At 36.3% G+C, this 24,843-nt stretch overlaps 1 protein-coding gene across 4 annotated transcripts in view; it reads left to right on the top strand.

Annotated features, from left to right (window-relative positions):
* TENT2 (terminal nucleotidyltransferase 2) overlaps positions 1–24,843 on the top strand; it is a 36,270-nt gene that overhangs the window by 10,063 nt on the left and 1,364 nt on the right. For all 4 annotated transcript variants that reach the window (XM_031051542.2, XM_031051545.2, XM_031051544.2 and 1 more), the window contains exons 8-13: positions 91–160; positions 5,241–5,317; positions 7,319–7,447; positions 11,802–11,845; positions 15,774–15,910; positions 21,975–22,066. In XM_031051542.2, the coding sequence (XP_030907402.2) occupies positions 91–160; positions 5,241–5,317; positions 7,319–7,447; positions 11,802–11,845; positions 15,774–15,910; positions 21,975–22,066 (549 nt within the window). The remainder of the gene's footprint in view (positions 1–90; positions 161–5,240; positions 5,318–7,318; positions 7,448–11,801; positions 11,846–15,773; positions 15,911–21,974; positions 22,067–24,843) is intronic.

Genomic DNA, 24,843 nt, shown 5'->3' with positions numbered 1-24,843 from the left:
GAAGTCAGTCAGTGTGACTCCACTTTAGGATCTTTTTTTTTAAGATCAGCATCTTACTTGAAGCTTAATTGCATATTTTTCTCCTTTCAGCAACTTACATTGAGAGACCTCAGCTGATTCGGGCAAAAGTGCCAATAGTGAGGTTCAGGGATAAAGTCAGGCAAGTATTCTGTTCAAAACAATTTTTTAGATTATGATGCGGTGAAGTATTCTGTATGTGTGCTGTCCATGTGAGCAGTACCACTGAAGTCATGGTTTATCTGTGTTGTCCTATGGTTTTATTATATTGCAAATTTGTACACTTGCTGTGCAGTGGCAGTCAGCTGACTTCCTTGGTGGCATGAAACACCTCTCATGGTTGAGATGCTGTTAAGTTTGTGATGTGAATTAGCAGCAGTGCATCACACTTCTATGGGTTATTTGTACACAATGGACTCCAGCTGACAAATAGTTTATGATAAAAGAATGGTGGGAAGAGAACTGTTGTGGAAGGTAATTGTGCTGTTTTGTAAACATACCTGTTGAGAGACTTAAGGACTAATTCAGTGTTTACACACAACAGTAAACTAGTTTCTTGTGATTGTGTTCTTGATTTAAAAAATTGTTTATTTTACAATAGTATATTCTGTTGTCTTCTAGGGAAGTATTCTGCATTTAACAAAGCAGTATTGCATGTTCTGTTCAGTATGACTTTTTTTAGGAGGTGGGAGGAATTGAGAGAAGTGGATGTGTTGTATATTACCGTATTCATTGTATCTTCATTACAAAGACATGAAAATGAGTTATCAAGAGGGATGTACAAGGACAGAGAACAATTTTATTTCTTATTGTATGTGATAAAAGTATCTGACAGAGGAAAAAGTTGTGCAAAGCACTGAAGTTGGTTGGAAGTCTGAATAATATTTAAATCTCCCTATATTTATGGGCTTAGATTTACAAGGCTTACATGTATCACCTTCATGTAATTATGTAGTTTGGCTGTTCATTGTAAATAGGACTTTGAAGAACTCTCTTGTAGCTGTCTCATCCAGTCTATACGCTTCTAAAATTTTCAGCCCCATCTGTCTTTAAAAAACAAATAATCTCACTTTTCTGACCTCTCTTTATAAAAGCATATCACAATATGCTTTAAGATGATACACCTTTATCAGGACAGAAGCCCTGGGGTGATAAAACTGAAAGTGTCATGTTCACAATTCAAACTAATAAATATCATCTGTTTAAGCTTTTCTTGCATCTGAGATTATGTAACACTTGTTAGGATTTTTCTTTATACTTTCAGTTAGGTCTGTTTCTGTATTTACTTTTGTATACTTGCTTACCTTTTAAAAATTTGTATAATTTTTATCTTCTTTCTCATTTAATAATACAAATGCTGTTTCTCCCACACTTTCTGAAACTACTGAACTTGTCAAGCCAAAGTTTGGATTATATAGCTATATATACTATGTAATGTGCACATGAAGTGATAAATTCCTGATACGAATACTGAATAAGTCATGGGTTTGTAGTAATTTTAGATTGGAGAATAAACTTTAAAAAGAAGCCTTAAGTATGGAAGTGGTTATTACAGCTATCAGCCAGTCAGTTTCATGTCCATTGTGGAAAGGCAATGGAACAGGCTGCTCTGGAGCTCATGACCAAGCATGAAAAAAAAAAAAAAAGGTCATCAGGAGTAGTCAGCAAGGGTTCACCAAGGTGAAATCTTGCTTGACCAATCTAAGACTTTTATGATGACATGACAGGGGAGAGCAGTGGACGTTATCTGCCTTGACTTCAGCAAGGCTTTTGACACTGTCTCCCATAACGTCTTCATAGGTAAGCTTAGGAAATGGGGTTAGAAGAATGAACAGTGAGGTGGATTGAAAGCTGGCTGAATGAAAGAGTTCAGAGGGTTACGATCGGCAGAACAGAATCCAGTTGGAGGCCTGTAGTTAGGGATTAGGCCTGTAGTTACTGATTCCCAGGGATCAGTAGTGGGCCCAGTTTATCAATGCCCTGAATTTTAGATTGGTTGTTTTTTTTTTTTTTCCTGATGAGATGAAGCTGAGAGCAGCAGCTGATGCACCTGGAGGCTGTGCTGCCATTCAGCAGGACCTTGATTGGCTGGAGAATTAAACAGAGAGAAACTTAAGGAGGTTCAACAATGGCAACTGTAGGGCACTGCACCTGGGGAGGAAGAGCCCCAAGGACCAGGACAGATGGTGCTGACCTGCTGTAGAGCAATTCAGCTGAGATGGGCCTGGGAGTGTTGGTGGATGACAAGTTGATTATGAGCCATCAGTGTGCCCTAGCAGGCAGGAGGGCCAAGTGTAACGTGGGGTGCATGGGGAGGAGTGTGGCCAGCAGGTTGAGGTAGGTGATCCTCCCTCTCTACATGACCCTTGTGAGGCCACATCTGTGTCCAGTTCTGGGCTCCTCAGCACAAGACAGACAAGGAGCTGCTGGAGAGAGTCCAGTGAAGGGCCACAGGGATGATCAGGGCTCTGGAGCATCTGTCTTATGAGGAGAGACTGCAGGAGCCGGGTCTGTTTAGCTGAGAGGAGTCTGAGAGGGGTTCTCATTAATGCATATAGATATATCAAAGGTGGGTGTCAGGAGGGTGGTGCAAGGCTCTTGTCAGTGGTACCCAGTGACAGGATTAGGAGCAATGGCCATAAAAACCACAAGAAGTTTCACCTCAACACAAGGAAGAACTTTACATTGAGTGGGGCAGAGCGCTGGAACAGGCTGCCCATGGAGGTTGTGGAGTCTCCCTCTGTGGAGACATTCAAATCCCACCTGGATGTGTTCCTGTGTAACCTGCTTTAGGTGACCTTGCCTTTGTATGGGGGTGGGCTTTAGGCTGCATGATCTCAGAGGTACTTCCCAACCCCATCAATCTGTTTCTGCATTTGTAGTCCATACTATGGTCACTTGCAGAAAAAAAAAAAAAAACCCCAAACCAAACAAACAAAAAAACAAACACAAAAAAACAACAAAAGCAAAACAAAAAAACAACCCCCCAAAAACCCCAAAAAACAGAAAAACCGAACACAAACAAACAAACAAAATCCAACAAAAATCCAGCTGGTAACAGTCATGATATTCATATGCCTTATGGACAGGATTTAAAGAATTCTTTATTTCCTACTAAATCAATGTATAATCGGCTTAAACTAGAAACTGGCCATTACATTTTTTTTCAGAAGGAAAAACCCACAGTACTATTCACCATCTGGTTTCCTGCATTGTTTTTCTGGAAGAGAGGAGCAGTGGGAAATGACATGACTTTGGGTTGAGTTGTAGTGTTTTGGGTTTTTTTGGGTAGAAGGGACTGTTGTTGGTTTGGAGTAGGGTTTTTTTTTTCTGGGGCGGGGGTGTATGAGTTGGTTTGATTTGTTTGGTTTCCCCCCTACACCTCTTTCCAGTTGTCTTTATGTTACTTAACCTGCCAGCTCACCTGTGTTTTGTCTCTTTATGCAATTATCAGTCTCCTAATTTCTTACTGGCCTTTGTCTTTCATAGACTTGTATACATATACATGTATGCTTATTCCATTTTTTACAGTGGTTTTGAAAGTGGGTTGGATATTCAGTACCCTAAGCTTGTTTTAGCCAAAACCAGAAACTAAACATGAGAAGCTCTCTGTAAAAGCCAGATTTGATGCCTGGCTGCTGGGAGAAGATGGTAGAATTCAATGGGTGGTGTCTCTGCATCTGGATACAGCGTGTTGCCAATGGTCCATATATTCCAGAAAATTGCCATTTCTCACTTGATTTAGTGAATGAGAAAGCATTCAGTTTGTGTTTGTTTTCCTTTTTAATCTTAAAGGGGTTTTCCTAGTGCTGTAACATAAGGAAGATCCATTGTACCTAAAGACATATCTTGAATGCAGATTCTGCTGCCAGACAAGCCTTTGATTAATTAACAAGATTTCTGTACTACAGAGGATGCAAAAGCTGCTTTGTCTGCCACATTTGATGTGCAGTTGACACTTTTTTCTCTCCTGCAGTGCTTTTAGTAGAACTTGAGTCCCAACAGTACAACATCTTTGCCTGCCATAATTGTAACATCTATTAAATATGCATATTAAAGTACAAAATAACTGCAATGGAACTTCCTTAATCAGTATCTAGTAAATAGTAATCTTGTCAATTTGGGTTAATTGGAATTACACATGCAGCCTAACATTTTTCTTTATATTTGCACATACAACTAATATTATTACTGGTGTTTATGCTTGTTTTTACAGATGTCAAACAGTAGCTCTAGGTTGTTTATTTCCTGTTCTATTATGTACTGTGCTCTTAAAAAATCTAAAAGTCATGCTTGGTATTAATTCATGTTTAAAATTATGTAGTTTTTTTGATGCAAAGAACAACTTACTATATTTAATGGTATAAAAAAACTTTCATGGGCATCAAATTATTAATTTATCCAGTATTAATAAATTCAATATAATAATTCAATAAAATGTAAAGGCGTATTCCAACAAGCAAATACTATGTTAATGAGTCTCGGATATGTAAAATGGAAATAGCTGTACATTGCAAATAGCTACTTCTTTGTCAATAATAGGCTACTCTTGTTGGGAGATACAGTGTTGCTGTAGCTTACTGCCTATGAATTTAATATCTGTTTTTTTAGTATTGTGAGTCATTAAGCTCTAGATATGGTATGAAATTCAAACTTATTGCGATATAAATAAAGCAGGGAGTGCTTGTTTGCCTATTTCTTACTTGCTGTTAACAGCATGAAACAGTTACAAAAACTGTTTTATCACAAAACATGCAGTGTTTACTAATAAACATTTTTAATTTTAAAGTACTTGCTGATTATCTCTGAAAATCATTGCAAAAAAGAGAGTCTTACTGTTTGACCTCTTACAGTTCTCTATCACAGTTCATCAGCATGTTTTTCTAAACTAATACCTCAGAATCATTCCTGGCTTCAAAACTTGTCCATAGTAAATCATGTAGTGCATGTCTAGTTTGTAGAAAGGTTTGTTAAAAATCAAAATTTGGCATATTAAGTTATCCAAACTTTTTTTGTAAACCAACAACTATATTTTTTTCTAAAAGTGGAATTCAAGTACTATAACAAAAAACAGAGTAGAAATCACAGCATCAAAACTTGAAGACAGTTTCTAGAGTACCATCGTAAAGTTATATTAATTCGCCTCTACCACTAAGCAGGTAATAGATACTCTGAAATTTAATACAATGATCTCATTCTTTTTTTTTAATACTTCCCAACAGCTGTGTAGAGTTTGACTTGAATGTAAACAGTGTTGTGGGAATAAGAAATACATTCCTTCTGAGAACCTATGCATACAGTAAGTTTTTAATATATTTTCTTGTTTCTATAAATTTTGCTTTTTGAAATTATATTTTGGTATTAATAGACTATTAAAACTCAGTTGACTATATTAGATTACTATATATATAAAATTACCTAATTGGCTGCGTCGGATAGTTTCAAGATACATTCTTGTCGCTTATCTAAATAAATAGAGAAAACCAATATATGTTTTTAATTGAATATTACAATATTCAGAAGGTAACAAAGATGCTTCATATTAAGGTCTACATTTATACTACAAAGGTGCTTCAGTACTCTGCTGGTAACAGATTACTATGCTAATGATTATTTAGTGGTATAATCTCCAGTTCTTTTATTGCCTTACAGCCATAGGTAGGATGTATAGCTGACAGCTAGCTGTGTCTGTATGCTGTTACAGAGTCTTTTCCTTGGAAAATCTGAATTACTGCTTCAGTTTTTATACTGGCCCAAAACCCAACTGGATTGTGTCTCCTCTGGAGTTTGCATTTTAGGGAGAGATTGTGAAACAGATTTCTGAAGGAGAAGTAATAAATACAGCACTCTTACTCAGCACCACAATGTCATTTGGCATTAATACCTAAGCAGTGGACCTCAGGGTAGTTCTTCTAGGCCATTTGCAGTTCTTCCTTTACCACCTTCTTCAGCCCTTGCATACTTCCATTTAGGGTAGAATGTGATTAGTAGAAGTTACCCTTACTAGTTAACTTTCACTAATATTTCAGTCAGAGTAGTTTCAGTGTTCTACATTCACATTACTAGGAGAGTCTGCAACTTGTCCTGGATCAGCTGGTTAACTGTGATTTTTTTTTTATGTATTCAGGAAGGCATATGCCTGGAAAAGGATTTCCTCCCAAGAATAAAAATGTTATGGAAATGTCCCTTATTCCTCTCAGCAAATCACTGTAGGACAGAAAACTTTCCAGCTGTGAAAAGAGCAGTGGAAGGGATCCTCGTGTCCCACTTTTTCTTCTGTTCTGCCTTGCTGTCCACTTTTATGAGGCCAATAATTATTTTTTATAAATTTATAATTTATATATAATTAGCAATTTAGTTAATTTTATCCACAGATAATGCAGGTAGATTAAGGAGAGCTAGAAACTGAAGTCTGTGCTGTTGTATTACCAGTTTTCTGCCTAAGGAGTCATGTCTGCAACTGAATTAAACTGTCCAGTTCTGGGCTTCTCAGCACAAGAAAGACAAGGAGCTACTGGCGAGGGTCCAGCAGAGGGCCACAAGGATGATCAGGGGTTGGAGCATCTCTCTTGTGAGGAGAAACTGTGGGAGCTGGACCTGTTTAATCATAAATTAAATTTACCCTAGGATGGTGAGCGACATCTCCCTGCAACAGACTGCTACTTTAATTAAAAGGGTGTCGATATTCCTCAGAAGTTCAGAAGATCATACCTGAAATATGTCTGTATTTATGTCTTTCCTCATGAAAGCATATATCTTGATTTGATGATTTCTTGCATCTAACATCGCATCATGCCATTGAAGCCAAGGCAAATTTAAAATTAATGTTTGTACACAGGGGTTACTGCTTTCATGGATCTTGAGGAAAACTTAAGAATAAGCTCTGTGTCTTCCAGCTGGGAGAGTTCTTTTCCCTGCCCTTAAGGTTTTTTGAACCTAAAAAACCCAACAATTAGTTGTAATCTGTCCTGGCTGGAAGTTAATTAGGAAAATTAGTATAATGAACTGGACAGAACTTAAAAGTCGAATGTAACACTGCTACATTGACTGATGCATCCAGTTTTGTCTTAGCTGCAAGTTACCTGGCATACCCCTTGTAATGTGTCTGTTTTCAAATGGGAATATTTTCCGATTTTTAGAAGGTGCGTAGTGGTTGTAGAGCAACTAAATAAATTCTGTAGAATGATTGAAAAAAGATAACTTTAGAATAAAAAATACTGTGTTGATCAAGTAGAAACAAACATTGATCGCTGCCTAGTTAAATGTGGGTATTTTTTTGATGTCTTTATTCTACTTGCAGTGGAAGATCGAGTTCGTCCATTAGTACTTGTTATTAAGAAGTGGGCAAGTTTTCATAACATAAATGATGCCAGTCGTGGTACTTTAAGCAGCTATAGTCTCGTGTTGATGGTTTTGCACTATTTACAGAGTAAGTATATATGTTTTGGGTTTTTTTTACATGTTGAAACTTCCCTTTTTAAGTCCATATTTATATACTTCTCCTGTTCAATAAAGTTAAACACTGTCAGGAGTCATCTTCCACACAGACAAATATGGAGGTAATGTGGGTTTACGCCATTTCCTTAATGCTGCAAGTTGACCTGTACTCTGAAGGCAGAGTTGCCAGCTTTTGAAAGGGTGAAAAATAAAAAGTCAATGTACCTGCAGGATACTGTATAACTTGTGTTTCTTTTAAAACTCAAGTTCTAGTTAACAAAAATCTGCTTTTTAAGAAAGGGAAAAACCTAAACATAATTTGGGGGGGTTTGTTTTGTCAGGTTTCATTTGGGAATTTCTAAGAAAATTCAAAGGGATAGCAAATGCTGTGGGGTCACTTTTCTGTCATCCTTTGAAGGACTGAACATGGAAGACAATGTCCTCAATGATGCATGGGAGTACAGAATGCACTACCATGGGATTATATTTTTCCACTGATTAGTGTCTTCTGTAAGGTGACAGATGTCAAAGACCATTGTATGCCAGCCCAGAACTTGGGATATTTGCCTGTCAGTGGCAGTATCTTTTCTTGCAACTTTGGTATATTGAAATATTGAGCATCTCTGTGAAGCTGGAGAGCTTTACCTGGGGAAATTCAACAAACCCATGCAGTCCAGAAATGTTTTCAAGGAATAGACTGAAACAAGCTGATAGAATGCTGATCACAGAATGATTAGGTTGGAAGGGTCCTCAAAGATCATCTAGTTCTAACTACCCCTACTATTGGCAGAGACACCTTCCACTAGACCAGGTTGCTGCTCAAAAGCCTGTTCAGCCTGGCTTATCCCCGTCTTTCCTCCTTGCATTAGAGGAAGTCCACGTTTGTGATTTTTGTGGTTTACAATTCTTGCTTAAGACTTAAGGCATCATTTAATAGATTATTTAGCTTAGCATGAGTTTTTTGTTTTACTGTGAGACAGGCAGCTTTAGAAAGGAGCACAAGGAAACCCCAGAGGTGAACATCTTGTGGTGTAGCATGTCTGTAGAAATATTTTATTAATTCCTGTTAGTTTTGTAGTGTAAACTGTCTATTTTGCTGCTTATATTTATTTTACATCTTTATTTTAACTTCTTTGTAACATGCTGATTATTTTTGTTCGTGTCATTATAATGACAACCGGTTCTTAACATGTTATGGTCATACCTTTAGACAAATTGCATAGGCTCTTATTTTGGATCTTTCCTCTTTGTTGGTTTGTGTAGATTTTATTTTTTTTTGTTTGGTTGGGGGTTTTTTGTTTGGTTTTGTTGAGGGGTTTTTGGGGGTTTTGTTGTTGGTTGTTTTTTTGTTTTTTTTACTTGGATAGAAGCAATGTTTAGCTCTTCTGACAGCTTGTTTTGCCTGGAAAGTAGATACTAGCCATAGAGTGGATAGCCAACTATTTATGAGTCTCGAGATTGTGCTACACCCACTCTGTACTAGGGTGGAAAGCCTTACATGATAGTTGACTTAAGCTGATGGCTTGCTTTCAGCTTGAGCAGCGTATGTGTGGCAGCGGGACCTAGAAGGGCATTTTGTGTATTTGGGATACAGTTGGTTTGATTGCTTCTGAATTCTTTGATGCCCATACTTGCGCTTTTTGTTAATGTTACCAATCATGAGGACATAAGGTAGTCTACTTAATGACTGTGCTGGGTTTTTTTTCTCTTCATCTGCTATGGTGGAATTCCATGGATTGTTTCTGCGGAAAGAAAAAAAAATGTGGCCAAGTCTGTGGTCTGAAACCATACTATGAGTGATGAAGTACTTCAGTGTACTTCAGTGTACTTCAATGAAGTGCTTCAATGTAGATCCTCAATACACATTAGGGGAAGAGGGGAATCAAAAAAAAAATGTTGATTTGGAGGAGATGAAAATACAATGAACTTTAAAAATGCCAAAGTGATTCTGGATGTGAAGATTTCTGTGCAAAAGTGGAGCATGAGCAGAAGAGAAGAATCTTACATAGTAAAGGTACATCTAGGCATTAGTGACCATCTTAACAGTGACTTGGCAAGCATTTGGTAATGTTTCACATTTAATGGAAATAGGATTTTTCACTTGGAAATTTATTCTCCAGATCTGTTTTCATTGTATCACAGTTACTCTGGAGACTTGTATTGGGTGCTGTGTGCAGTCATGGATAGCCAATTACTGAACTGTGCGTTAAAGTAATGCACAAAAGGGAAGCAAGTAGGAGTTACAAGGAAGTATAAATGTGTGGGCTTACCAGAATGTTAACAACCCTGCAAGCATGAGGGCATTTGCTGTAGTTATTTGTGGCAGCTGCCACAGCTGTCTGGTGAAGGGGAAAAAAAATTCAAATAATCCTTTTCATTCTAAACTGTCATCAGTCAGCTGCCTGGGAAGGATCAGCAGTCTGCAAACCAAAGAGGAGCCTTTTACCTGTGCCTTTGTCAGCCTTTTGTGATAAAAAAGACTGAAGCGTGGCTCTGGATGTATATCTGGCAGCAACTAATTAGATTCTTACTTGTGCAGATTCTAACTTGTAGTTGTTGAGTTGTTTTGTTTTGCTTTTTTTTATATTTCTGCTACATGCATGTGATCCTGCTGAGAGTAGCTTGTGTCCTAGTCATAGAATTTCTAATAGTAGAATTTCTAACAGAGATAGATAATAGATATATATATAAAAATAATAGAGATGTATATATAGATAGATAGATAGATATAGATATATATAGATAATAGAGATATTACTGGTGAGGGTAAACAAAATAAAACTAAAAGCTTCCTTTTGCAGAAAATAGTGTCCCTGTCTTTACTAGGCAAATTTCTTTCCTTTGCTACTTAATCCATTTCCATGTTCTTATACTTGTGGATGTTTTTGGACCTAGAATTAGTGTGTTATGAGTTTATTTTGCAGATAGGTCAGTGTCTTGTACATGAACTTCCCTCCAGGTAACAGGTCCAACTGTCTTGTACAGTAAGAAAATAAAAATTCATGTGGCAAATGCTAGTGGTAGGTGATAAGTTTTACCCTTAATTCCATCCTCTTAGTATAGCATACAGACCAAGATAAAATGTCTTGATTGCTTGTATTGCTCAGAGGTTTTTTCCTTTTATTTTAGTGTGGCAGAGAACTGGAAATCATCCAAGATGCTTCAGAAATAAGATGCTCTTGCATATTTTTTAACACCCACAAACAAAATAAAAATATTAAAGCAGCTGCAATCATATTCTGAGCAATCCCACTAGCTAATATAATATACTCTTTGAAGATAACCTAAGCACATTCTGAAAATGCTGTCGTTCTGTTTCTAAGTCCCTATGGAAAAAGGATCTGTAACATCTCTTCCCCTATGACACTCTGTCTTAAGGGTGAATTAAGTCCCAGGTCAAAATCCTGTGTGCTGAACTTAATCATCATTCTTCCCAGTGAATAATGTAGACCAATTTTTTAAAAAACAAACACAAACGTGCTGATAACATGTTAAAGTTTTAATATGAGGAGTGCTCTAACAGTTCTGTAGCTGCTCTAAGGCTTGAGTGGGATGTGAATACTTTGGGATTTGTTTCTGTCGATCTGTAGGACCACCTAACCTGCGAGACAGGGACTGTGTTTTTTTTTTCTCTCTTTGTTCTTCATATCCCTATTAAGTGTGCAATAGATGCTCTCCCCATTCACAACTTTTATGAAAGTTAAAACAGTTCATTCTGTGTTTGTTAGTATCATTAATATATGCCTAATCTTTGTAACCTGTTTGCCATTTAGTAGACCAGTTAATATAGACTTTTTATGTGTTTTGAGGGGATTTTGCTAGCAATGCCTACTATGTATGTCAGGCATTTTATCTTTAGGTTACTTATGACAGGATGTAATACTTTGCAGCTGAAGAATGATGTGTGCTTTTGCAGTATCTGGAGACTTCGTATGCTGTGATAGAATCATACTGTGTTAGACATTCAGAAAAAAAAATGAGTAAAGCTCTTTTTTTTTTCTTTGGGGAATCTAAATGACTTTCTTCTAGTGATGGTGTACCCAGCTGCTGTAGAATTTTTCATGTCTTCTACAAATAGCAGTATTTGAGTAACAGCTCCCCTCAGCTGAATTAACTCTTCGTACTCCCATATACAAAATATAATAATAGAAAGATTTGCTGAATAACTTTTACTTTACAACATGCATAAAATAGATAGATCTTAAGGTCCTTTCCAACGCTAACCATTCTGTGATTCTATGTTTTTAAAATGGAATTTCAGTCCAACCTTTTGATGTAGCTGATACAATACTGTTTCCTGTTGATTACTTGAATCACAGCAGCTTTATCATTATTTTTTTTTATAGCACTTCCTGAACCTGTCCTTCCATCTCTCCAAAAAATTTACCCAGTAAGTGTTTCTTATGAATTTACTGTATCACATGTGTATGAAACTGCTTATCTAAAATATATGAATTCTTGAGTATTGCTAGTGGATTAAGTTACTACACACAATCTGTAAGCCTTATCATTGATACACTGAATATAACTATGAAAAAGGCTATTGCTGCTTTTGATAATTTATTTAGTGAAAACAGCCTGTTATATATGAGAAGATTTCACATGCAGTTGAAAATTAGTGCTAATGAGAACCACTGACCTAGTTCTCTTTATGCTGGCCTGAAAATATCCCTGGGTCATCGGTAACTTTGATTCTTATTTCATAATACATGAAGTAACATTTTTCCATCCAACTGTGGTGTTCCAGAATCCCATACCTTTCCACAGCTGTTGAGTTGCCTGATATTTCTGAGTGCAGCGAATGATTGTTTACTAATGTTTACTAAAGAGACCTTTGAGACCTCACAAAATTGGACTTTGGTCCAACAAGAAAACACCTGGTGGTACTTTGCTGTTATGTGCAGATCATACCCTGTTGATCTCCAGGGAACTCTTTGAATCGGTATGCTTTGATCCTCTGCAGAATTAGACTCTTAATTAGTGACACTTAATCTAAGGAAGATTACCTAGAAATAAGAGCTAGCATCTTAAATATTTGTCTGGAAATAAAAAAGAGCTGTTGCTGAATAGTTCAGTGCTGTAACTTACAGAAATTTCTTAGTTCTTTCCTCCTTACCTTTCCTGTCATATGCCACTTCTAAAATTTTTCTTTATATACAGTTTCCATAGTTCAGTGTCCCTGCCTATGTTGTTTTTTGCTGTTGCTGATAATTGTGCTGAGGTAGTATCAGAAAGCCATTCTTTCTTTGCATATATTTCCTGTAATGCTGAAATGGGAATATTTGATGACACTGTACATCAGGGAGGAGATATGTGGTGTCAGCCATTTTGGGTAATTAGGATAATCAAATGCAGAAGAAAGCTTTGAGCTATAGTACTCCAGTTTTATTTCTGTTTTGTAAACCTACATAGGCATACCTGTACTAAATCTTTATGGTCTTTATATTTTCCTCTGATTCTTTTACCATATGAAATACCTTCTTATTTCTTCATTGTTAGTACTCAAAAGCATTTAAAGCTGTTCTTCATTTCTTGTACACTTGGCTTTATCTGATGGGTTTTCTGAATTGCTAAATATACTAATTATGTTTGCTTAAATCTCATATGCTGTAATATTTTAAGTTTTGTGCAGCATATGATTAAAAGAAAGCAACTTTAAGAACTGGTAACTTTTTACTTCTTTGTTAAAATAATGCAAATATTTATATTTGTGTTTTTTACTTGTATACAGGTCTTCAGAGTACTATATAAAATGACTTAAATGATTAATGCAAGTATACAATACCATAAGCTGAAAAATCTAATGAATTTGTACTAAATGCAAGGGTTTATCTTGTGTCATATGAAAGTGGTAAATCACTTGCAGGTTCCTGTGTTTCTGGAATGTTGTAAGAATAGCATTTTTTACCCTTTTCAAAGTAGGGGTTTTTTTTCTGTTGTTAATTATCTTGCCTTTGGACTAAATTTTCTAGGATTGCTAATAAAATAAGAATAATATTTTATACATGGTTACCATAAAGCCAAATCAAAACTATGGATTAATATTTTTTTTAATTGTGTTAGAAATTGGGAGGTACATATTCCTAATGGAAACAACTGACCAAAAATAATTGAATTGTCAAAGTTACAATTTCTTAATACTGATACAGCAAAGAATTTTAAAGAGAAATGACAAATATGCTAAAGCAATTCTGGTCTTGTTACTTGCAGCAATAATTACAAAGCACGGACATTAAGGCTTCTGAAATGTTTTGCCTGTGTATTTGCCAGAGGTCAAAGCTTACAGAGAATGTTGCTTTTACTTATCAATCTTGACCTTAAGGACATTTTATTTATGATTTATATATTGATCACAACTATTTAATTTCCATTAGTGTTTGTAGAGCATTTGAATAATAAGAAAGCAAATCAACAGTTACAGTAATAGCAAAAGACAATATAGCAAATAGAGGTTGTAGTAAAACTTAATAGCAAAAAAGGAAAACGCATGTGTGCCCGTGTATATGTGCTTACATCCAGAAAACAACAAAGAACAGAAGGATATCAAATATGATTTTCAATACTTTTTCAGTAAGACTTGTTAGCAGTTGATGAAATAGACATTCTCCCCAAGCTTGTAATACTGCTAAAGAAAATAGATTATTTATTATTCTGAGCATAGTATCCCAAAGTCTAACTTTCTAGCTCCTCAGGATGCCATCCTCTCTAGTTTTAGTAGACATCTGTTGTAGTAACTGAATTGCATTTCTTGTATTGTATGGAGCTCAGCAGCCCTTGGTCTTGTTCCTTGCTTTTGTGTCCATTTCCTCGTGAGTTGTTATGCTGCTAATACTAAGTTCAGTTTTTGTGGCTCTTCTACAACTTCTGTGGGAATGGGCAAGGAGTGACTTTCACTCTAATACCTGTCTGATTAACTGTATATACTGTGTAAGTACAACTGTTTCTTTTTATGATCTTTCTATGCTCCATATCTACTTTTCATGTTTGTCTGTATGTTTTTGGTTTGTTGGATTGTAAGCTGTTAAATTCGGAGCTCTGCTAACTGTAATATTTTATATGTAAAGTTATATGATGTGAGAACAAGACTTGAAACTTTTTCTAAGTCAGAAGAATAGGTTTTTTTTCCAAGAACGTATTGCTCAAGGTTCCAGGAAGTTTTGCTAGAATTGGCAAAATAGGATGGGAATACCAAACTTTCCAGTCCTACTGGTTTAATTGCGTATCATACTTTTTTCAGAGGAAGCACTGCCAGCTGTGAATGTGGAAATAATAGTACAGTGTATAGTACTTCCAGTGATTTTCTAGTACTATTAAGTTTGAGTTGTGCCTGAAACTACTCTTTAAATGAAGTGCAAGGGAAGATATAATAATGACTGAATAGGTCCCTACATTTAAATAGTTATATTTATTGTGTGAATGTAAAGCTTGCTCTTGTGTATCTTGGGTTCATTTTCCTTGAAATATACAACATTGCTGTAAATGTAGCATGAGGCTTTAAACATTGTTCCTCTAGCAAGAGAAGATACAGTCTCCTTCATGCACCCCAGTCTTTTAGAAGAGCCTGAAGCATACAGTGGACACCTAAACAGTATAGCAGATCTAAACCCATGCTAATTTATTCTTGTGTAGATGCCTTTTTTAAGCTGGTGACTGTGACTTATGTTTATAGAAAATCTGACCTTTTCTCTCCCCTTTCCACTTCCCCAAGAAAAGCATACTTCAGCTTAAATGCTGCATTCTGTATATTCAGGATATTTTGGATAACTAATTTCTTTTTTATTCTTACAGATAGGTTGTCTAGAGGAGGTGCTGTTGCAGTCCTTGAACTCATTAAGTGGGAGGATGCAGGTTCATATTGGAGCTATTGGGTTTCATATCCAATTTTAACTCTATGCTGTGGGCAAAATCAGTCAGGCTTTCCTTTTGGATTGTTTCGGTTCCACAGTTATGGGACCTTGGTGATAGCTGCATTAGCTTTACCTACCCTACCTCAGCTGTGGCCATCTCAGTGCAGGCTACCTTATTCAGCTTCTGCCTATGTGTTTTTACTAGCATGTACATGCAAGTTCAGTTCAAAGATTCTCAGTTAAAATTCTTAGGCAAATAGAGGCAAGGTATAGTCTCACGCACTCCTATGAAAGATGATTCTGCCTGAGTTCAAGGAAAATAACTAGCATCCAACAGAGGAGTACAAGAGAAAGTGTCCTTTGCTTACAAGTTGTCCTTGATTTCTAATAAGCAAATGACAGGCATCTCTTTTACTGTGGCTTGGGGAGGGAGGGGGTGTGTATATCTATTCTCTGATTTTATTTTGGCAGGAATCTTTTGATCCTACTATGCAGTTGCATCATATTCATGAGGCTCCACGTACCATTCCTCCATACACCTCAAAAAATGGATCAAGCCTTGGAGAATTGCTAATAGGCTTCTTCAAATATTATGCCACTGAATTTGAGTAAGTAAAAGCTCATCTTAGTGTTTTAGAATATGCAAAGCTTTGATTCCTTCTATTCAATATATCAGCACTTTATACCTCTTGAGAGAATATTAGTAATGCAGGAGTGATAATTAACATGGAGGAAATGGGTGAAAGGATTGAAAGGGCAACTGGAATGTCCTTTCATCATAAAGACTCTCTGACATCTTTTGCTTAGCCACACATCCTATTTTCTAAAATAGCTGCTGGAAGTTAGAGAGCTTTATCCTTTAGAATAGCTGGGTTTTGTTATATTACACTATTCTAAAACTGCCTAGCCATGTGTGAGAAAGGTCTAGTCATCTTATAGTGATAGTTTAAGGTATAGATTATGGTATGAATTACTAATGAATTATTAGTGTCTGCACTTGTCGTCTTCAGCCCAGGTCAATGGAAGTAACTGACCAGGAGGTAAATCACTAGGCCACACCTAGAGAAGGACTCTCCTATATACAGTTGGCTTGCTGACCCTTGTTGGTTTGCTAGAATCTGAGCTCAATTTTGGCATCTGGACTTTCTTGTAGAAGAGAAGGAGAAGCGGAAGTTGTGAGGGCATCTGAGAAAGCTGTGTATTACAAACATTCTTCCAAACTGTGACTTGCGAATTTTTTATAAAAATGCTTGTATAAAATATCAAATGGTCATATTCCAATAAGGTTAAAGATCTTCTGAAGAACTTGTTTGAGGCAGTTGGTTCATACATGTTACTGTCCTGTGTATGTGCCTCATAACCATTTCCTGGAAGGAGAACAAAATGTGTAACTACTAGATACGCATTATAATTTTTGAAGTGTTCCTATTTTAGTTAATGTTAGAAATGATCATTAAATTCTTAAAGCATCCTCATATGGAATATATAATCTAAATCCATATGGCCTGTGGCAATTCACGTAGTAATTGCACTCTGTGCATGCTTATGCCTGATTCTGAGAGGTTTTCACATAAAGGGTTTTTCTTCAGTCTCTGCAGATAAGGGAATGGTCTTTCGTCATAAAAGTTTCTCCTGAGTACCTGCCTTTTCAGCTGGCAAGGTGCTGTTTGCTAAATAGGTAAATTAGAAGACATGGCTGGAAGATAATCAAGTTGGACTAGAAGCTGGAAGATATGTTGGACTAGATGCATCCTTTACTACTTGTCTGTACAACAGCCTGTTATCTTCTCATATGTGAAAGTAAATATCTTTTCCATTCTAAAAAGTATGAAGAGTAAACAGGCTGCCATATCAGTACTTGAACTGATGGTAATTTCTGAGCATTATCTTTCCTGATGTTCATAAGGAAAAAATATCGCCTAATCAGAGAAGAACAGGGGAGCTTCTGGTTAAAACCAAGTTTGAAAAAATGTTGCCCTCAAGGGCTGAAAAGATTCTTTTAAAACAACCAAAAAAAAAATCTGGCTTGTTAAGTACCTGTTAAGTATTTAAACCTTTGACCTGTGATACTCTGTTTAAAAAAATTAGTAAATAATACCCATTAGAATTCCTGTGTTAAAAATGTTACATGGCTGAGAAGTCTGTCAGGAAATGATGCACCTAATGCAGCAACCTATATTATTTTTAACACTTTCTGCTACAGAAATAGAACATAGTCAGGTGTACTGCTTACTTAACCATCTGTGTATACCTGATAACTATAAATCCTGTCTGAAAGGAGTAGGATGTGTCTCAAAGATAAGAGAAGTCTGTATGGTTTCATAAAACCTAGTAACTGGCTGGAGAAGAGAAACTCAGATTAATGACCAAGTGGGAAAAAGGTGGGCAGAACATGGTGTGTAAACATTTGTGAGTTTGTCTGTGATAGCCAGCAAATGAGACAAGTACAGAGTCATGCAGTCCACAGCTGATGGAAATGTTATAGGTGGGAATGAGGATAAGACTTAAATACACATAACACAGGTTCTGCCTTTTATGGAGGAACTAGTATTTTACTCCTGAATGTGTTACATAATTCTTTGCTATAATCAGTACTTTTTTTCAGCATTTTCTTTCCCTGCAGAATATTTACTAATTTACAGAAATTTTGAGATAATACTTTAGATACTGCCTGTTAAGTTACATTTAATTAGAATAGAATCATAGAATAGTTAGGGTTGGAAAGGACCTTAATATCATCTAGTTCCAACCCCCTGCCATGGGCAGGGACACCTCACGCTAAGCCATGTCATTAACCTGTACTGTGACAGTGAACTTCCATTATTGAACTGTAATGTGTTTGATGAAAAGATTACTAAGGAGAATACTACTACAGTTTTCATGAAAGTGACTTCTGTAGTTTCCTGTCTATGGAGTAAGACACAACACAGTCACATTTGATACACAGGATCTGATTTGGTGGAAGAAGAGCATGTAGTGAAGAATGATCAGATCATTTGTGAAGACTGTCATTTTGCACAGAGCCAGTCATTGATGCCACTTGCCTGGAATGCTTAACTCATCAACTGTTTTACATGTTCTGGTCAGAAAGATGAAGGGAAGATAGAGATGTTTTTTTTAAAACATGGTTTAAACATAAAAGGGGTTGTTTTAAACTTCCGCCTTATTCTAGCAAAGGCCAGTAGGTATTTCAGTGTAGATTCTGTGTTTTATTTTATGAAATGAGTAATATTTAAGGGCAGGATAAGCCCAAAGAGCAGAGCACAAAGGAAGAAAGAAGGGCCTTGCATGCTGTGCAGCCATGAATAAGTTCATCTCCTTGTGCTCTGTTTATTTTTGTTTTTTCTTCATGCTTTTAACCTGCTTTGTTTATTTAGACTACAAGCTGTTTCAAAAAATTGATGATTACTATGTATTATCATACAGGGCCCATTCCATAGTCCTGTTCTGGGGTTTTCAGTGTGTCCCTAGGAAGCAATTTGTATTCTCCTTCATAAGTTACTGGAAATGTGGTTTGGAAATTACTGCATATACTAGGCTTACTACGTATGGCAAAGCTTGAATTGCTGACATTTATAATTAGCTTACCATAAGTATCCAAGTCTGCAGAATGTTTCTCATGATACAGCTGGCTAGAAATATGCTTATAACTCCATTCTAAATTTAAGTATTTCAAACTATCAAAGATCTGCTGATCACAGTGAATGTGACCACGTGAAAAAATGTATGGAGGTGTTCTCAAAATTAGGTATTTGGAAACTGGTCCATGTTTACCAGGCCCTCTGAAAAGAGTGTCTGATTTCATTCCTGTGAGTGAAGGCAGCAGGTTTTCACTTGGCTGTCTCTTTACAAAGCGAGACCTTGAAGCAAAGCCTTGCTCCCCTGAAGTTACTGCTGGGGAGCCTAGAGACTGTCCATTGGGACTGTACTTCTCTTCAGTGTGTTATTTCAATTTATGTATCAGTTGTTTAAGATCACTCCATGATTAAGTTGTATTTGGAGGACATGATAAAAGATTGGGTACACCCCATGGCAGGGAGGTGGAACTAGATGATCTTAAGGTCCTTTCCAAACCTAACTATTGCATGATTATTATGACAAAATTTAAAATATGGTTGCTCATGGCTGTCTTCACAGTAGAATTGGTCAGGAAACAAAAGAATAATTTTTTTATTAGTATACTGAATTAAATATGCTGGCAATCTGTACCCATTTTAGTGTGTTTATGCAAGTGGCTTCGGCTTTTGAGAACGCTCTGGAAAGATAAGCCTTTTAATCTATTTGTGGGGTATTCATACACAGTTACACCTGGAAAAGCCTTGTCTTTTTCTTTTAAATTCTTGATTTCTCCATGAGAAGCACATACTTGCTGCAGGCAGTGACACGAGAAATAACTAATAATTGAAATAGCTGTTTAAATGGTTATTGTTAACTTATGGACTGAAAGTGTGTATGCAGAGAGTATTTGCTCTGTGCTTTATCGTGGTTTAAGCTGAACCCAGGACATGCTGACACCAACAAAGTTGTTTTGTGCAACCCAAAATGGTTAAAATGTGTGTACAAATAATTTGCTATTGTCAATTCATTTCTAATTCAGGCAGATTTTAGTACCAAGACAAGGCTAGTGAAGGTTTAATGAGGCTATTAGATAAAGTAGTTGGTTTCAAGTTTATATTAAAAGCTAATTAGATAGCTAAAAATGACACTTTATTTGTTGTTGTCACTGATTAAGCCAATGTATTATAAATGTATTTATTTTTTGCTGAGATATCAGGCCAAGTATAACCTAGAGAAAAAGAAGTCAAGAGAAGAATTACATGTTCAAAGTGAAACAATATTGACTGGTTTAACCAAACACAAATAACTTCATTGTATGTCTTTCTCTAAGTGCCCTTCCTCTTTCTACCCCCACCTCTCCTCCCTGGCGTGGAGCTCTGTGATTTTTAAAAAAGCTTTCAGAAAAGGCAGTCAGCTTCTGTTCATGACCAGTGTTCAGGAGCTGCAGTTAAAGGTTCTTTGATGCTCTATTCGAACACTTTTTTCTCTTTAGCCTTTGTTTGGGTTTGTTTTTTGTAGGTTTTTTTGAGCAGTTAATCTGAATTTCTTATTAAGTTTATGTTGATGATAGTTTATTAAAAAGACATGATAGGGAAGTATTTGGTGCTTCACAATGCCTCTTCTGCAAGTAGTCTACTATGAGAATTAAGGAGAGTGTTGGGTTAGAATGAAAGTGTTAGTTTTCATTGAATACCAGAAATGATCATATCCTGTACTACTTTTCTGAAGAATGTATGAAATTTACACACTACCGTAAATGTAAATAATCTGAGGTATCCTAAGACATACTTCATGTGCTGTGTCCTGCACCTTTTTGAAATAGGCCCTATTCATATTCTTAAATAGAAAAATAATGTACACGTTCTACAGAAGTGCAGTTATTCAAACAGCTGACTTTTGTAAGTGGTTTTAATCATGAGTTGTATCTAGGATAATCTGTACAATTTACAAGCATGGATTTTTAGCTGATGTAAAATGCCTGGTCACCACCAACATAATGAAGTTATGACAGCTGGTCCTCGGCCTGAAGAGCACAGAGTTCTTCCAAACATAAGTGATGAATTACAGGCTGTATTTTGATTTACAATCGAGATTTACTGCAGGGGGTTGATGCACACAGCCAAGCTCCTTTCTTTGCATTATGCCAAAAGATTGATTCAGTCAGATCATGTCAGGTATATATAACATCAGTACCGCTAGCAGTATGTTGTCTGGCTATTTCAGAGCACCATTTAGTGAGGGCATTTGGTGACACGTAACTGGTGATTGAAATGTTTCACTGGCATGGTATTTCTCTGGTTTAGTTAAGAGCAGCTGAAAACTGGCTGGGTAGGTAAGAACATAAAACTGCAAGTGGTTGCTTTGGCTTCTGTTACCTTTGGTGTATTGATGGGCCAAGCATCATAAAAATGATAAAGATGCTTGGCACATGGTGAAGATTGCCTTGTAAGCAGCGTGCTGTTCCTAAGTGTGATAATTTTCTATGGTTCTGTTATTCTAAAACTCTGTGCAGAAAACGGTAGAATATCTTCAGACATATATTTGAATATATTTGAGTTCTGCTGTTGTAGGAGGTCTAAAATTCATATCTAAAATTTCAGTATCGGAAAGCATTAGTGCGTTACAATACTAGGTTCCTTGCACCAGGAATTCTGTAAGCAAGCTACCTTTATATGGTTTTACACTTTTTAATATCTTCTTAATAGAATGCAGTATGTGACTTCATCTGCACTTGAACTCTTTGTTTCTTTTCTCCCTACAGATAGATTTTAGGCTGTAATTTTTTTAACTTAGAAATAAATGTAGGTGTCCATATTAGAATTGACGCTATTTTTTGGAAAAGTTGCTCTGTTGTGACTATATAATACCTGTGATGTTCTTGTTTACAGATGTTTTTGTAAATAATCTTTTGTTTGGAAATTTATTTCCTAGCCATTATACCTTGCTCATATGGTGAGTTATAAAGATAAGACTGTCACACTAAGTTACTGGTAATTATAAAGAACTGTGTTATCCAGGCTTATGATATAGCCATTTGATATTTTTTTAATTTAAACTGATATTAATTTAAAATCAAGAGTTAAAAGTTCCGTAAATTGTTTTTCTTTTCCATAGTTGGAGCAATCAAGTGATTTCAGTTCGTGAGGCCAAAGCTATTCTCAGACCTGATGATAGTGAATGGAGAAACAGATTTATTTGTATAGAAGGTAAAATGAAAGCTGCATTACCATTTTTAACTGTTAAGACAATAAATGCATATATCTGTCAGTTAAACTTTACCTTGGTTATGTTTTAATAATGCAAACATAATATATTTATGTAGAAAATTAAATAACCAGTGTAAACCGTTCTGGAAACAGTCCCACCAAAAACATTTGAGAAGGAAGCTTTTAGTTCTATAGCGTTTAAAAATAGTTCTCCTGACCTTTTCTTCAAGAGCACTCATTACCCTGTTACTTTTGGAACAGGGATTAGGACTTTGACAAGGAATGTCCTCTATGACAGTAGTATACGTTTTCCTGCTCTGCAAACATAGTCATCAGTTTTGCCAAAATTAAGCTTTTGAAAAATTGTAGCAGGCACATACTCAGATTCACTCTTTAAGAATATTCTTTGTTCTAGAAATGCTCTGGCATCCCAAGTCCTAGCAGTGACTAGATTATGTGTATGTTGATCCCCTTATGGCTACTATTTTTGTCTGGCTTATGAATGTGCAGTTTCTGCAGAGACTGTATGATGAGTTCCAGAACTGGAGGGTAAACCCAGCCTAAGTTTTGGAGTTCAGTCTTGTTAGTTAAGTGCTGGCTGAACTGGGCTGTAGCACAGCTAACCTGCTTCATGTGATCTTGATGGCTTTTCAACTGCTCTGGGAATCTACATAGAGAAGCTGAACAGTTAGCACACATAAGAGATAAAGCTTGGACCAAGGAAATTCAGTTGTTAGGAAAACAAAAAAAGTAGAAAGGAAGGAACTGAGAGGTGCTGTGTAACTGGAAACAACACAAAGAATGATAATCGGAGCACAACAGGGGAAGGATAAAAAACCAAGGTAGAATGGGAGCAGAATTAGGTGATTTAGTACACTGGGTAAAGAGCTGAGTTTTGAAATAGGAGAGATGGCCTGGATTCTGGCCTTAAATAAATGCAGGCTATTAGGATCAGGTTGAAGTTTTAGGATAATGTTTGGGATATGTCCCACCCCCAGCAGTGCTGAAGGCCAGGTTGGACAGGGCTTTAAGCAACCTGGTCTAGTAGAAGGTGTCCCTGCCCATGGTGGGGGGGGTGGGGGGTGGAATGAGATGATCTTTAAGGTTCCTTCCAACCCAAACCTTTTTATGATTCTGTGACAAAAAGAAGGGGAGCAAACTACCAGTCATAAGGGAAAAAAATAGTACACTGAAAGATGACTGCATGCTTGACTGCAGTCTCAGAGTTGAAAAATGTGAGAATTGGAGTATCTGCACAGCTGAAATGATTCAGGAGAGCATAGTGCAGGCTTTGGCAAGGCTCTGGTCTGAATGTGGGAGGTGATAATGCTGGGCAGCTGTGTCTGCTACTATCACATGATGCTGATCCACTGTGTTGTGGGGGGAGCTGTGTGTTTTAAGCTCTTAATTTTTTAATGAAATTACAAAGTGGTTCAGTATTTAGGTTTTCTTTCTGAAGGTTGGAAATAGAATATCAGTATCGAAAATTAGGCACTTTAGAATTTTTATTCAATGGGCTTGTTTACATACAGTTCTTAATAAAAAGTGTGTTTTGCATTTGAGCTATCCAAAAAGCAAAATTATCTAGAAGGTGGTGCACCTGATTCCTTCTTTTAACAATGCTTCAAGACTGAATTGAGAGTGGTTTTTAGCCTCACATACTAAGCTTTTACTTCTAAATTGGAAGGGAAAAAATAATTTCCTATTTAGTCTTGAAGTACACTTCATGCTTTTACAGCTGTTAAGCTAAACTAGTTTAACATATTGTGTAGATAAAATTCTGTGCACTTTGAGAAGAAGCTTTTAAAAGCTAGCTAAACATGTTATCATATTATGTTTTCCAAGTCTTTGCCAGATTTTCCATTTAGCAGATTAAAATTTCAGTTATTGGTATTACTACATATATTAATATTTGAAATATAGTTGTTTATAGCTTACACAAGTCTGTGCCTGTGGATTGCTATAATTCGTCATGTAGCACTGTATTTAGGCTCCCTCAAAGAAAAAACTGTGCTCTGTTTTTATTTGCGTTAAGGCTTATTTCTGTGGTTCTGTGTCCCTTAAGGACTTTCATGCATTCTAGCAATGTGAAATATACCATGTTTCTTAAGCAGTTCTTTAGTAAGGCAAAAAAAAAACTCTAAAATCTGTTTTGTAGTGGATTGTAATGTGTAGTCCCTGCTTTACAAATTTTTTAGAATCTATTGCTTGAAAGTCAGAAACTCTATCAGTAGCAAGGAGTACTTTTGTAATCTTTCAATTAAAAAAAAAGTTCCAAAGTACTAATGATGTTGGCAAAAAGAAAAAATGGGGGTGGGGGAAATATTGCATAAATGTGTGTCTAAAGTATGTTAGAAGTCACAAATTGTTAATTTATGAATGGAAACCGTAGAATGGGGCTGAACTGATAAAACCTATTTTTACAGTAGTTGATACATCTTATAGAAAAATTTATAATAAATAGTTTACTGTATATCCTTGTATTTCACTAAGAAGCTGTTGAATGAGATGAATCTGAAGTGAACAGTTCCAAGAGGCATGTGTAGTAAATTTCAAAACATTTTAATATGCAAAATCATATTCTGCTGTGTCAACGGAGACTATTAAACAGTAACAAACAATTACTGATGCATATGTTTACCACAGTAGAAGTATGCTTCAATAGATATAATAGCCTAACTTTATTATGGATTACGTACCATGGGAGCATCCAGGGTGCAGGGCTTGGTTTTTGGTTGGTTTGGGGTTTCTTTTCCCATTAATGTTATGTAGAAATA

This window comes from Melopsittacus undulatus, chromosome Z (genome assembly GCF_012275295.1).
Source record: "Melopsittacus undulatus isolate bMelUnd1 chromosome Z, bMelUnd1.mat.Z, whole genome shotgun sequence".
Lineage (NCBI taxonomy): Eukaryota > Metazoa > Chordata > Aves > Psittaciformes > Psittaculidae > Melopsittacus > Melopsittacus undulatus.
This window is presented reverse-complemented; position numbering and strand designations above follow the sequence as displayed.